Source organism: Arachis ipaensis, chromosome B10 (assembly GCF_059453495.1).
Source record: "Arachis ipaensis isolate K30076 ecotype BB chromosome B10, ASM5945349v1, whole genome shotgun sequence".
Taxonomy (NCBI): domain Eukaryota; kingdom Viridiplantae; phylum Streptophyta; class Magnoliopsida; order Fabales; family Fabaceae; genus Arachis; species Arachis ipaensis.
In genome coordinates, this window is record NC_142435.1 from 136,544,783 (window position 1) to 136,559,825 (window position 15,043).

The 15,043-nt window shown below is 35.3% G+C and overlaps 1 protein-coding gene across 1 annotated transcript; it reads left to right on the forward strand.

The window, feature by feature from the left end:
- Nucleotides 1–10,632: 10,632 nt before the first annotated feature.
- Nucleotides 10,633–12,505, forward strand: LOC107621492 (uncharacterized). Its single transcript, XM_088494050.1, has 4 exons — nucleotides 10,633–11,457; nucleotides 11,612–11,887; nucleotides 11,986–12,057; nucleotides 12,161–12,505. The coding sequence occupies exons 1-4, from the start codon at nucleotides 10,633–10,635 to the stop codon at nucleotides 12,503–12,505; spliced, it is 1,518 nt and encodes a 505-aa protein (XP_088350176.1).
- Nucleotides 12,506–15,043: the final 2,538 nt, after the last annotated feature.

Genomic DNA, 15,043 nt, shown 5'->3' on the forward strand with positions numbered 1-15,043 from the left:
TTTTAAATTTAAAATTTTCAATATCTTGGATGCCTTAATTTCAATTCTATTTCTTTATATATTGTCTAAATACACGTGCTTTCATAAAAATTTTTAAAATTTTAGTTTTAATTTTATAATTTTTTTTCCATCATAATTTAACATTGGTAAATTTTGTAATATATAAATATGTTATTATAAAAAAAAGAATTATATCGTTGATTAGAAACATTTTTTAATAAAAAAATGTGTTTTTAACAAGAAATCAATAATTAAAATAAGGGTAAACTACTAAATTGGTCCCTACGTTTGGGCGTAATCCTATTTTGGTCCTTAAGGTTTAAAATGTCCTATTTGAATCCAAAAAAAGTTTCATTTAGTTTTAATGTAGTCTCACCGTGAGGTTAAAGTTAAATAATTAACGAAATGTCCTACATGACAGCAATACATGAACAAAGTTGATAATTTGGAGAATAAGTACAAGCTCCAGAGGTACAAAATCAACCATGGATGCATCAATACATTAAGTTATTATTTTTCTTACAATTTAAATGAAATATTTTCTATAGAACTAAGGAGAATGATAAATAAATGTATTGATGCATCCACAGTTGATTTTGTGCCTCTGGAGTTTGTACTTATTTTACAGATTATCGATCTTGTTGTTATGTAGGACATTTCATTAATTATTTAATTTTGACCTCACCGTGGGACTACATTGAAGCTAAATGAAACTTTTTTGGATTCAAATAGGACACTTTAAACTTTAAGGATTAAAGCAGGATTACGCCCAAACGTTGGAGACCAATTTAGTACTTTACCCTTAAAATAAACACTTTTTCTGTACTTATGAAATACACGTTTCCGTTGTGTGTAAATGGGTTAGGGTTAGGGTTAGGGTTATGGTTAGGGTTATGGTTTAGGATTAGGTTCAGCGTTAGGGTTTGGATTAGGGTTAGCATTACTGAAGGCACTTCAAGCACCATCACTATCATCTCCGACCTCTTCAGTCTAGATGAAAGAGGTCGGAGATGGTAGTGAGGGTTCTTAAAATGCCTTCACGACAACTCCAAGACGACAGTTAAGGGTATCCGCAAGAGAAAAAATATTTTATAAAAGCACTTGTATTTGAATAACATATGAAAAAATAGAATTGAAATTAACGCATTCAAAGATATTGAGAATTTTGAATTTATAGAAAAAAAAAATGAGAAAAAACTGGTAAAGGGACTAGTTTGGTGCATGACATTCAATTTTAGGGATTAAAATGAGTCATTTAATGCAAAGTGAGGGACTAATTTGGTAGATAAATACAATGATGACATAATGGACGACACGTGGATAAATACTGTTGCCACACATGGCACAAACGGACACGTGGCCAAATAGCATTGTGACATATAGCACAACCATCCACATCATTATGCCACGTGTCACTGGTCACCACATCATCATACCATTACACGTGACTGAACCATGGAGTGACACGTGTCACTAACAGCCCACATCATCAAGCCATGTCATTACGTCGTTAATGGAAAATGGACAGGGACTAACGTGGTGCACTTTTGTCAATCTCAGGGATGTCATTGATGCAATTGGAATTTCAGGGACGATTTTAGTGTACGACGCCAATCTCAGAGACCATTTTGGAGTTTAACTCATGTTACCATAAGTACAAGACTACAAGGGTAATAATTAACAGCAAATTAAAAAAGGGGTAACAACTAACAACGTATTGATATTTTATTTTGAGTTTGTGCAAATTTTTTTAGGAGTTAAATCTCAAATTGGTCCTTCAACTTGCAATTGAGCCTCGAAATTGTCTCCAAACTTAAAATTGCCTTAAATCTGTTCTTAAACTTAACCGCGGTCGTCCCTGAGGTATTTTCCAGCGACAGATTAATGACGTGGTTGGATGGAGACCACGCTGAACTTGTAAACATCGTTGTTTTTTTTCCTGGTCTCTAAATACAACTAAAACGACGTCGTTTTGAGTATTGAGAGAGGTTTAATGTGTTAGTGTTATTGTGCCTCTGTCTCTCATTAAGTCTTTTCTTCCTCCCCAATTCACAAAGCTTTTGTACCATAATCCTAGTAGTTTTAGGTATCCTAATCGAATCTGATAACACATATCCACCTGTATCACTACCACCATCGAATTTAATGTAACACATTCACTATTAAAATGTTACGCTTCTGGCTGTGCTACTCTGATAGTTAACGTATTACGACGACTTCTATACTTATTAACAATAAAACATGAGCCTTTAACTCGAATATCGGATCGCTATTTTTTTGAGAAATCGAAAATTCTTTTTATTTGATAATAAATATGCATATACATATACACAAAACTTCTTAAACAAGTAACTTACAAATGTTAGATACATACATATCATACAGCCCCTATCCCTCTTACAAAATTATAATAACAAAGGCTGTAATACCTTATCACACAGAATCTTATGCTTAAATCATAAAACTGGGGTGACAAGGTATTACGACCTCTAAAATTAAAAATATATATAATAATAGTTGAAAAGAATTTTATAACGAGAAGCTTTTGAAGGAAAGTTTAAAACATAGGGCGCATTGCTTACATAATCGGAAAACTTGCATACGAAGAAACGTAATATATATATATATATATATATATATATATATATATATATATATATATATATATATGAATAATAAAAAGAGTGTCAAAAGATACAAAATATTCAAGTTCTAGGCTCAACCTGCAAAACCAAGGTTGGCCGGAGAATATTTACATTAACCCAAAATAGACAAAACAATAACTTGTTTCTCCACATCAACCTCTAAGAGGGACAAAGTAAAGTTAAACATACAAAGGAGAATCTAAGTACAGAATACTAAACATAAGCTCGAAACACAGAGTCCCAAATATAACACTTCGCTTGCAGAATGAACTCCAGAAACTTATCGAGGTGCCTCTCGACCTGCATCTGAAAATAACAACATATATATGGTATGAGAACCGGAGGTTCTCAGCATGGTAATAGTGCCCACATAACTAACATATAAGGTCACGGAAAAGTCGAAGGCAATCCTAGAACTCTAACACTCAGATTATAAAACTTAAAGGTAATAAATTGTAAACCATAAGTAGGGTAGATCATCTAAGGTTTTAAATCTGAACTAAACTCTAACTAAAACCCTCCGTCGTCTACTTTCCTCCAAAATCCCTAATTCCGGTGGAAGCACACAGATAAGCAAACAGATAATGACAAACACAAGTAGGATATCGATATAACAGGTAACAAATATAGTAGGTAAGCATAGATTATTAATTAGGCAATCCCAAGAAATGCAAACTCAAGCAAAACAAACAAATGCAAATGATAAATGCCTATCCTATGACTGATGATATCATCTGTCGGTTATATAGCCAACCCGACACGTCCTGATAGCTAATCATGGACTGAAACACCCATTGCGGAGCAAGTGGGTTTGAGATACAACCCCCTTGCTACTACCCGCTCAACCCAGAGCCAGTGAAATAACCACTACTGTGGCTACTACCCAGGCGGGTGTTTAAAAGCTCAACCTGGAGCAAGTGGAATAACCATTACTGCTGCTACTACCCAGGCGTCACAATCACTGACTTGGAGCAAGCAGGACGAACTATCATCCTTGCTACTGCCCAGGGTCTCAAACATACATTCATTTAGTTTAAATCAAGCATCATCGTTATCAAATCTCAAACATTAACCTAGAGCAAGCGGGACAAACCACCATCCTTGCTACTACCAAAGTATCACAAACATACATTCATTCAAAACTCCATAATCAAATTTATTTTTCATAATTCTTCTTCCCTATCTCCAACCCGAAGCAAGTGGACAATGTCACTGCCTACTACCCAGTTACATATATCTCTTTAAATTACAAATTCTCATTACTCTCATCATCCTCATCAAATCAAGCATCCCTTTTCTCAACTCCTTCGACACCAATTCTATCTTCTTTCACTCACTAATCCTTACTTCGTAACCAAAACCTAACTAATAGACCTTAAATATAGTTTCTGATTTTTCCTACAACTTCGAAAATTCAGGTTTTACACATAACTTTCGACATCTATAACCTTCTCTATGAAATTCTGTTTTTCATAAAGTTTATACAATCTTAAAGCTTTTAAAATTATCTTTAATTTGAATCAAAATTCACTCAAATTCAATATCCGAGGCTCAAGTTATGAACAGCTGAAGTTCATTAAAAATTTGCTTTTCCCAAAAGAGTTCAAAACCTTTATTTTTTAAATTCTCAGTTTCAAACCAAGTTTCACAACTCAAAACAACATTAAATACACTTAAAACAATTTCATAATCATTTCTTTCATTCCACAATACTTCAACACTCAATTTCATCAACTCTAACCCACACAATCATAACCAAAGCAACAATACCTATAAATCATCAATATAACATCATCATCATTTACAATCAAACTCAAACCTTATCATTGCTCAATAATTCAGCAACAAATTCACATGTTCAACTCCACAGTTTTACCAATTCACTAAACTTTAACAAGTCATCTTGGTTCAACCTAACCTACGATCAACTAGTCTAAGTTTTCACGACACATTATATTTTAGTTACAAGAAACCGAAACCATATCTTGGCCGATTCCTCCCTAAGATTGAAACGCCTCAATCATCCACCGTTTTTCAAGCTCCAAAGCTCCAACTCCTCACCAACTGAATTTTCAACTCCCAGGATTCAATTTCAAGCTTCCAATATCCACTAATTTAACTCCAAAACACCCAATTCAATCTAATACAATCCAAATTCACTATAATTAACATAGAGTTTTCTAATTAATTATTCATAGAGGGTTAAGTGGTTTTTTATCTTATCCACTCGAAATTAGGGTGAAACCCAACAATTATTCACTGTTAGAGTACCCTTAAATCATCAAAATCATAAAATTTCTCAATTTCTAAAACCTAAATCACGAACTGAAAAGGGGAAGACTAGGCATGAAATCAGAATTTTTTTACCAAATTGTTGGGTGGATATTGTAGATAATTCCGAGACGAACGCGTGACCGCTGACGGCTCGTCAATCGGAACTCCGGATTGAAAGTTACATGGAATTGAATCTTTGGCAAGGGTTTGGTGTTATAACTTGCATTCTCCTCCCTCTCTTCAGCTTTCAGCGTGCCTCTCATTAAGAAATGAGGAAGATGGGTTGAGTTTCCTCTTTTATACGTTAGGCCATGGGTCCGGTTCAATCTGTTTAGTTCGTTTAGCCTAATCTTTGGCTAAATTTTTTAAAATTAGTGTCAAAATTCATGTTTTAATTATTTTTACCACATTTAACTATAAAATTTAATTTTCTAATTTTTTTGAATAATAATTTATTTATTGGATACTTATTTATTAATTTCACGGGCCTTACAAACGCGAAGAAAAATTACGATGAATACATATACAAACAAAAACAATATAGCTAAAGACTTATAAAAAAAAAGAATTTTCAATTTCTCAAAGAAATAACAATCTGGTATTCGAGTTAAAGGCTCATATTTTATTGTTAATAAGTATAGAAGTTGTCGTAATACCTTAACTATTAGAGTAGCATAGTCGGAAGCGTGACATTCTGATAGTGAGGGTGTTACATTTAACATACTTCCCATTAACCCCTTGGCAAGCATACAATACATCCCTAACCAAAACCTCTTTGAAAACCTCATTCTCTTCCCTAACCAAATTGACAAAATGTTTAAACGCAAGCTTGCGCTTATTCTCGGAATCCTTTGAAACTAATAGAACCTCTTTAACCCAATCTTTTTTGTTATTATCCCCCAAATGCTTTTACCCTTGCCGAAATTGGCGTTGTCTTAGAGGGACAAATTGGACAAGAGGTTAGAAGGACAATTCTAAAATTTTGCACCTTTGTAATCCTTGAAGATGATCTTGATAAGGTAGATTACCGTCCACTTGTTGTTGACACTACCAAGCCGGTCTTGGAGAACTTGGCAAAGGAGAGAGCAAGAGAAGAGCTTCCATGGTAGGCGAGGCGGCACTTGACAGAGTCAGCAATGGCAGCAGTGTCAGGGGCAACAGAGGGGGTAAGACGGTTGCAAAGGATGCATTGGGCATATCAGAGGGTGTTGATGAAGTGAGGAGAGTTAAGGTTGGGCTTGGAGTTGGTGGTGGTGGAGCTGTCATCATTGGGAGAGGATGAGAGGAGGCGTATTACGAGTTTTTGCATAGATCTAAAACCTTCAGTTGTATTTAGGCGCTAAAAAGAAAGTGATGACGTTTACAAGTTCGTGTGGCTTTTGTCCAATTATGTCATTAATCTATCGCTGGAAAATATTTTAGGAATGACTGTTGTTAAGTTTAAGAATAAATTTGGGACAGTTTTAAGTTTACAGACGAAATCAAAACTCGATTACAAGTTAAGAGACTACTTTAAAATTTAAATATCTTTTAAGAGATGCAATTTCAAAATAGTAAAAGTTTGAAAGTTTTCCACCGATTTGTAACCATCTCTACTATTCATTAAAATACTCTAGTTAAATAGCCTTGAGTGCATTTTATATTAGAATATTTAGAGTTACTTTCTTCCTTTTTGTTTTTCTTATCACTTGGGAGCTGTACAAGATCATTGCCGAAGAAGCCTAGTTGAGACATTATATTACTTTGTGTGGTTCTAATTGTGACAGAATTTAGTGAAGAATAGTACTTGCTGTTTTAATTTTATTTAATTTACTGCTTGAAAAAAGTTATCCAGAAATAAATATAAGGAAAAAGGATAAATAAGTTCCTGAGCTTTTATTTCGTGGACAATTTCGTCTCTTAGAATTAAAAAATACAAAATTATTCCTCACTATTCAAAACGCATGACGGATGGGTCCTCCCATACAAAATATTCCCTGCAAAATACTCCCTGAAACGTAATAGAAATTATTTATGTGACACTTATTTGGCATTTGTGAAAAAGCTTTTAAAACAACCATCATCGTTGTATTTTGTTTGAAGGATTACCATGTGTTTATAACACGCAGCGGAAGAAAAGAAAGTAATCCTAAAGATCTATTTTGTGCTTAAATTTTATTCCAATAATAAATATATAGTAGATCAGATCTAAATACCTGAGTACGTTAGTAAAAATCTTTTTCTCCTTCGATGGTACGAAGGCGCTACGCGTATCCACACCGAGACAAACCTTTGCTGTCAACTCTTTGACCAATGGATATCTGATCTAAATTGAGAACCTCTTTGCAACTTTTTTGCACACCATAAAATTTTTCTCCAAGAATTAGGCTCACATACACTTATGTGTGTAGAGGTAAAGGAATAAAACTCTTGTTATTCTCGTCTTTGATTCCTTTACTCTTGGTATATATATATATAGTATGAGATTTGCTACTGATTTTAAATTTGAATCCCAATTCAAATTTAAATCATATCTTGAAATTCTAAATCCGAGTCCTTCAAATTTATGAATCATATCATAACTCAATTTGAAACAAAATCAGTTAGGATCTCATCCAAATTTAGAAATAGAATAACTAATTATTCTCAAATCTCATTTAATATTCTCAATTATCATACTATTATTATATTCTTGGTGCTAGCAAAGAATATAATAATATTCCATTTTGAATTAATATAATTATTTATTTGATCAAATCAAAATAATAATTAAATAATTCTATAGCAAAGATTAGAACACTCATTAGTGTGTGACCCCATAGGTTCAATACTAAGCGGGTAGTAAATTAGTCATACTAAATTTACTAATCAAGGTTGGTGTCTAGCAACACTCCTCAACGACCCGATAGTATGAAGTAATATATTTTTACTAAGAACCTCAGAAGAACAAAGTATAATTCCTTCCATCTTTCCAACTCTTGGTTAACCCTTAGAGTATGGTTTAATTGTCAAACTCTAACTTATTACCATTATTATAATGAACTGTGAATGACCTAAGAAACTCATTTCTTCATTCATTCAATCCCCTTGGCCAATGTTTTATTCATCTCAGTCATTATAATCATAGAGCTCAAACTCTTTACCGAGAGTTGATAGATTCCTTATTGGCTAATCATTAATTCTACAAGTATTTAAATCATACCCAATATCCATTCAACTAGCACCCTAGGGTATTAGGTGTCTGGAATCAAAGTATAATAAATACATTGTTAATTACTATGATAGTCACAGGTCAAAGGAAACTCTATTACTATGTTCATCTTGAGAATATCCTATTGACAAATATGCGGTAATTATAACCATTAAAAATTCTCAGAGTGAGTTAGTTCAATGGCCATATCTCTATATGCACCATCTATATATATAATTTAATAAATAAGATCTATTAATCTTCATCCAATGAAAACCATTATATATATATATATATATTGATCTTTCCGGATTATTAATGTCATTTTTAATAATCCTGTGACGAAGAACAATTTAGATTAAATTATAAAAGATTTATCTCTCAATATTATGATCACTATCACAATGATAAATCTCTAAATTTAATCAAGGACCTTATTATATTAACATTTTAATATAATAACAATAACAAATTATTTGATACATGATTGATTGGATTGTGGTCATACTCCTTATTCCCAACAATCTCCCACTTGCACGAGAGCCAATCATGATAGATTGGATCTTGGGCATACTATCTCAATAATCTCCCACTTGCACTAGAGTCAATCAATCATGTGTATAATTTTCAATGCACATTTGTGTTTATCAAAACTCTTTTGACCTTAACAACTTAAGTTTTGAGCATGTTTGCTTAACCTTTTGTAAAATACACCTAGTGTATTTAAGTTTCATGCATGTAATCTGTTTTAATATGGAGGCTGAAGAAGGCTGACAGTGGCAAGGAAGCAGAAGACGTAGAAGACTGGGAGGGACAAAGGTCGAAGTAAAAGATAAATGGGCGGGTGATCAGAAGGACAAATGGGAGAACATAGAGAGGAACTCGCATTCGGTGTTCGTCGATAATTTACCATGGGAGATATCTAAAGGGACTCTTTTTAAGGCGTTCGGATGGGTCGGGGCAGTGACTGATATATACATCTCGAGGAAAAAGAGAAGAGGCGTTGCATCTCCCTTTGCATTTGTAAGGTTTGATGCTAAAGGTGGAGCGGAAAGAGCGGTTCAGAAGCTCAACGGGGTGTGCATCGGAAGCAAAAGGATGACGGTGACTCATGCAAGCTTCAACAAAGGACTAAGAAGGGAAAAGGAGCAACAAGGGGTATGGAGCAGCAAGAAGAAAACAAAGATAGATAATGTGAGAAGATGCAAGGAGATAGCGCATAACCAAGAATCACTGAGTGTGGCTATTAAAGAGAAGGGTGATGAAGAGCAAATTGAAGTGAAGATATCGAGTACGAAGGGTGGGACCCAATTTTTAATGAGATGATAAATAGGGAATTGGAAATCCCGCAGGAGAGTGTGGGATATAGTGCATGGGTGGGCTGTGATTATTTCTATGAGAAGAGCCGTTATGGGGGAAGTAGTAATAGTTATAAAGTGGAGTTAAATATAAAGAGGGGTAATAAAGGGGATGACATGATGCAAGTGGCGATGGAAAAGGAGATGGATAATAGGAGATGTGAAGTGAAGAAACATTTGGGCTTGTGCTCTTGGCCCATATTAAGTGAAAAGGAAATGATAGGTGGTGTTGGGCCTTGTTTTTCTCATTCTTGGACTGAACAAGGAACTAAGAATTTAAATCTTAGCTTGGATGGGCCTCTTAATCAAAGTTACGAAGGGGGTGGCCTTGTACATGAAGATGTCGATATACCACAAGGATCATATCAATCTTGCCCTTTTCCGCCAGGTTTTGGGCCATGCTCAAGTACAAACCATGTACACCATCTTATTACTAGGAAAATCGTCAATATGAGTCCACAAATATCTCATATTGAGGGTGAGGAAGAGGAAGGGGCACCAGATAAGAATAGAGAGAGCGATAATGAATCTTTGGAGCGACATCAGCTACAACATGTTTTTGAAGCCAAACTTTTGTGTGAGGATGCTGGCATGCGTTTTGATGAAGAAGATGAGACTCGGGTAGTGAAGCACCTCAAGAAAATCGAAGGAAGACCGATGAGCGGAGGGTACAATTTGCGATCAAAAAATAATAGTTCAAAGAGGAATAAAGAGAAGAAGGGATATAGATTGCCCCTAGTCCACTGTTCAGGTGAGAATTTTTTCTGATATGTTAATTGCTTTCTGGAATATAAGAGGTTTAGGAGGCACCGGGAAGATTGAAATGATCAAAGGTTTGTGTAAAAAACAAAGGGTAGGTATGATTGGCTGAATAGAAACTAAGAAGGAGCTTATAACAAAGGACTTGGTATCGAGAGTGTGGGGGGGGGGGGGAGGAGATTTCTCATGGGCTTGTGTCAATTCTGTGGGTACGGCTGGAGGTCTGTTATGCATTTGGAGTAATAGTTTCATGGAACAGAAGAGAGTAGAAAAAGGGAAGAGATGGATAGCAATTAGGGGTATTATTAAAGAAGTAAATTTGGAGGCGGCAGTGTGTGTGGTGTATGGACCGCATGACAATGAAGGAAAAATTGAAATTTAGTCAGAACTGTGGGAATTAAAGAGAGCCTGGATAGTGCCATTTGCGATGGGAGGAGACTTCAATGAGATATTGGAAGTGGAGGATAGGTTCGGGTGTAACACGCTAACCCAGAACAGCTTACTGTTTAGGGAGTGGGTGGAGGCTATGGAGTTATTGGAACTGGAGTTACGGGATCGAAAATACACTTGGTATGGAGGTCGCTCATGTAGAAGAATTGATAGGGTGTTTATTCATGTTGAATTGCAAGAATGTTTTGATATAGTTCGTCTGAAGATGCTGTCGAGAAGTTTATCTGACCATTGTCTATTGTTGGTGGATTCTGGAGTTGTCGATTGGGGTCCTAAGCCGTTTCGAACGATAGATGCGTGGTTGACACATGCTGGATTCAAAGAAACAGTAAGAAAGGAGTGGGAGAAATCAAGGGAAAGAAACTTATTGGAAAAATTAGACTTGTTGAAGCGACCTCTTAGAGTTTGGAATAAAGAAAAATTTGGATCCATCAACTGCCAAATAGAGAAGATAGAGTCTGAAATTCAAAGTGTGGATAAGTGCTTTGCTGAGGGTATCCAAGATGAGTGTCTACTTGCACGAAACAAGGCCTTGAAGATTTTGTTGGAAAAATGGTATGAGCGAAAAGATGATTATTGGAGACAAATGTCAAGATCGAGGTATGCTACACCGCTAGATCGAAACACCAAATACTTTCATGCGGTGACTAAGGTGAAAAGGAGGGGTAAGGTTATGAATTCAGTTTGTATTGATGGAGAATATATAAGGGAGCCGTGCACAGTTAAAAGAGAGATAAGACGGTATTTTGAGAATTTATACAGGGAGGATAAGCATTTATCAATTGGGTTTGATATGTCCTTGGTAAAAAGGATTAGCAGTGAAGACTCAATTTTTTTGGAAAGGAAGCCAAAAAGAGAGGAAATCAAGGGCGCAGTTTGGGAGTGCGAGCTGTCTAGAGCACCTGGTCCGGATGGATTCAATTTCAAAAGTATTAGAAACTTATGGGACATCATAGGGGAAGACTTCAGTCAAGTGGTTGAGGATTTTTTTTGAGAAGGGAATTTTACCGAAGAAGGCCAATTTGACATGGGTTACTCTTGCTCATAAGGAGGGGGGATCGGACGATCTGAAAGACTATAGGTCAATCAGTATGGTTGGCTGTGTTTATAAAGTGGTAGCTAAGATACTATCAAAAAGACTTCAACCAGTTATGCCAGAATTAGTAGGGGAGGAGCAATCTGCTTTTGTGAGTGGGAGGAAGATTGTTGACGGAGCTCTTATAGTGTGTGAGGTAGTGCATTGGATGAGGAAAAAGAAGATACCAGCTTGGTTAATCAAGTTAGACTTTCAGAAAGCGTATGACAGAATTCGGTGGAGTTTTGTTGACAGAGTTTTGAAGAGCATGTGTTTCGGCGAGGTGTGGAGATCATGGATAAGGACTTGTTTATCGACAGCATCTATGTCAGTGCTTGTGAATGGGACAACAACTAAACCCTTTAAGTTATAGCGGGGATTGAGACAAGGGGACCCATTGTCCTCTTTTCTTTTTGTTATGGTGAGCCAGGTCCTAAATAGTATGTTGGGAAGATTATGTGAGAAGGGTCGGATTAGATCTCTTGACGTTGGTCATAATAGGGTTAGTATTACGTATCTTCAGTTTGCAGATGATACTATCCTATTTTGCCCGTGTGATCACGAGTCCCTAATGAGCTATAGAAGACTGTTAGGAGGGTTCAAGCTAATGATGGGATTGAAGATAAACTACAACAAATCTGTCTTGATCGGAGTAAATTATAACAATGAGGAGGTGGAGCTAGCTTGCAAGACGTTGGGTTGTAGAAATGGGTCGCTACCTATGAACTACTTGGGCATTCCGTTAGGCGCCAATCCAAGAAGAATAGAAATATGAAAGCCAGTTATTAGAAAGGTGGAAGATAGGCTTAAGGGTTGGAAAAGTAGGTACTTGTCAAAAGCCGGAAAATTGGTTTTAATTAAGGAAGTCTTGAACAATCTGCCTATGTATTATTTGAACTTGTTTAAGATGCCTAAAGCAGTCGTGACAAAGATAACGTCTCTTCAGTCAAGATTTTTCTGGGGAAAAAGTGATGGAACGAAGGGGATGTCAATAGTGAGCTGGAGCCTAATTCAAAAGCCAAAGAGTCAAGGCGGACTGGGTGTGAGAGATCTAGTATTAAAGAATGCAGCACTCTTATTCAAGTGGTGGTGGCGTTTTGACAAAGAGGAGTGCCCACTTTGGAAGAGAGTGGTGTGTTCATGTAATAAATTGGATTCTAAAAAGGGACTGGAGAAACAACAAATGAAAAATACAAGGAGTCTTTGGAATACTATTGGCAACTTGAGATTTAGTGAAGCTGAGCTTTTTAGCATTTTCTATGAAGGTATGCAGTTGCAATTGGGAGATGGAACTAGAACGCTTTTTTGGAACAATGTTTGGATGAAAGATGGGAGGCTTAGAGACAGATTCCCAAATCTCTATAGGGTAGCAGTTGATAAGGCGTGCACCATCAGTGATTGTAGCTTTTGGGATGGGTATGTTTGGAGATGGGGGTTGCAATGGAGAAGAGCTTTGTGGTTGTGGGAAGAGCAAGAGCTGAGTGAGCTACAAACAGGCCTAACAAAGGTGGGGATTCGACAAAGCGAAGTGGATAAGCTGATATGGAAACATGACAAGGAAGGTAATTTCTCTGTAAAATCTTTTTTGAATGTGTTATATAAGAATAAAAATCTAGGACAAGAGCCAAATATGTTCAATTTTTATAACAATTTGTGGAGGAGTTTGGTCCCTCCTCGTGTGGAGATTTTTGTGTGGTTTGTAATATTAGAAAGAGTGAACACCAAAGACAAGTTAGTTAGATGTGGAATCTTACCAACATCAGAAATTACCTGTGTTATCTGCGGCAAGGCACCAGAATCTGTTCATCATCTATTTTTCACATGCGAATATGCATGGAAACTGTGGGGTTCAGCTCTTAGGTTTTGGAATATACTTTGGGTTTGGGCAGGAGATCCTAGACAATGTTTTGAGTCGTGGATACATGGAGCGAATAGGAAGGGTGAAAAAGAGGATTGGATGACAACTTTTTTTTGCTGTAATTTGGTCTCTGTGGAAACATAGAAATGATGTTGTCTTCAAGAAGGAAAACGTGAATATCTCTCTGTTAGAACAAGATGTATCGGGTTTGGTTCTAGTTTGGTCAAGAGACAGAAGACTTCGAAGAACAGGTGCTAAGAATTGAGATAAATAATAAATTATTGGTGTCTTGTCTCTTGTTGCATGTGTGGTTGGATTTAATTCTTTATCTTTTTGTTGTGAAATGTTTGTTTTTTTTTTTTGTCTTTTTCTAGTTTCGTGAGGGTTGACTAGCTTTGTTTAGGCTTGGTTTTTGTTGTGTAGCCTTTTCTTTAAAGGTTGTATCAGTTTAGAAAAAATATTATCACTGCTATGTACTTATTTTTCGATAAAAAAAATATGACATTTTCTCAAAACATGAAATCTCCCACTACAATAGTGCATAATTTTATTTTAAGGATAATCCTTATTGAACATGATTATAAAAAAAATCTAAGTAACCATTAGATCTATCTTTATAGAATTGTATCATTTATACAAATAGGTTACTTTTTAAAAAATTTGTTTGACGATCAAACTTTTTATACTTTCAGGAGAAAGTATATCCTCTATTGAGTAGTAAACAATTATAATAAAAGTAAGTGTACTTTCACTCTTTCTAAAAAAAAGTTTAACCTCTTATCACATAAACTTTGTCATAAGAATAGTGATAAAAATAATCTCATTATTTCTTTAGGATAACCAATAAATCTCATTTATTGGACCTAATATCAATTCTATTGTTGTGCAATCTCTTAACACATATAAGGCATCTCCAAACTCTAATGTTCTTGAGTTTCAGCTTATGCCTTTTCCATATCTCATATGGATAAAAAAATAGATTTAATAAAAAATTTGTTAATTTAGCAATATTTCTAAAACGTAGTCCAAATATTTAACAAACAGTGATACTCAACTAAATTAAATTTCATGTTTCTTAAACACGATGGAGTATAAAGAGTACTAGTATTTGTGCATGGAGAGAATCTCATTCTCTATTCAATAGAATATCAATTAGATAATTAGAAATTTTACTTTAAACTCTTATAATAAAAATACTCAATATCTTTATTATTAGTCAAACCAACCCTTAAGAGCAATTTTGATACGCATCCTCAGTACTCATATTGAGCTTTTCCAAAAAGACCACAAACCTTAATCATATTAGGGCCAATTATAAATTGTTTGTAACAAAATAAATCTCTAAAAATGCTTACAAGAACAGTTCTCGTAAAAGCCATTTGACTAATGACATTTCAACTTCTGAAGTTATTTAATTCAAAATATATTGCCCAAAACTTTCACTAGTTTAAATAA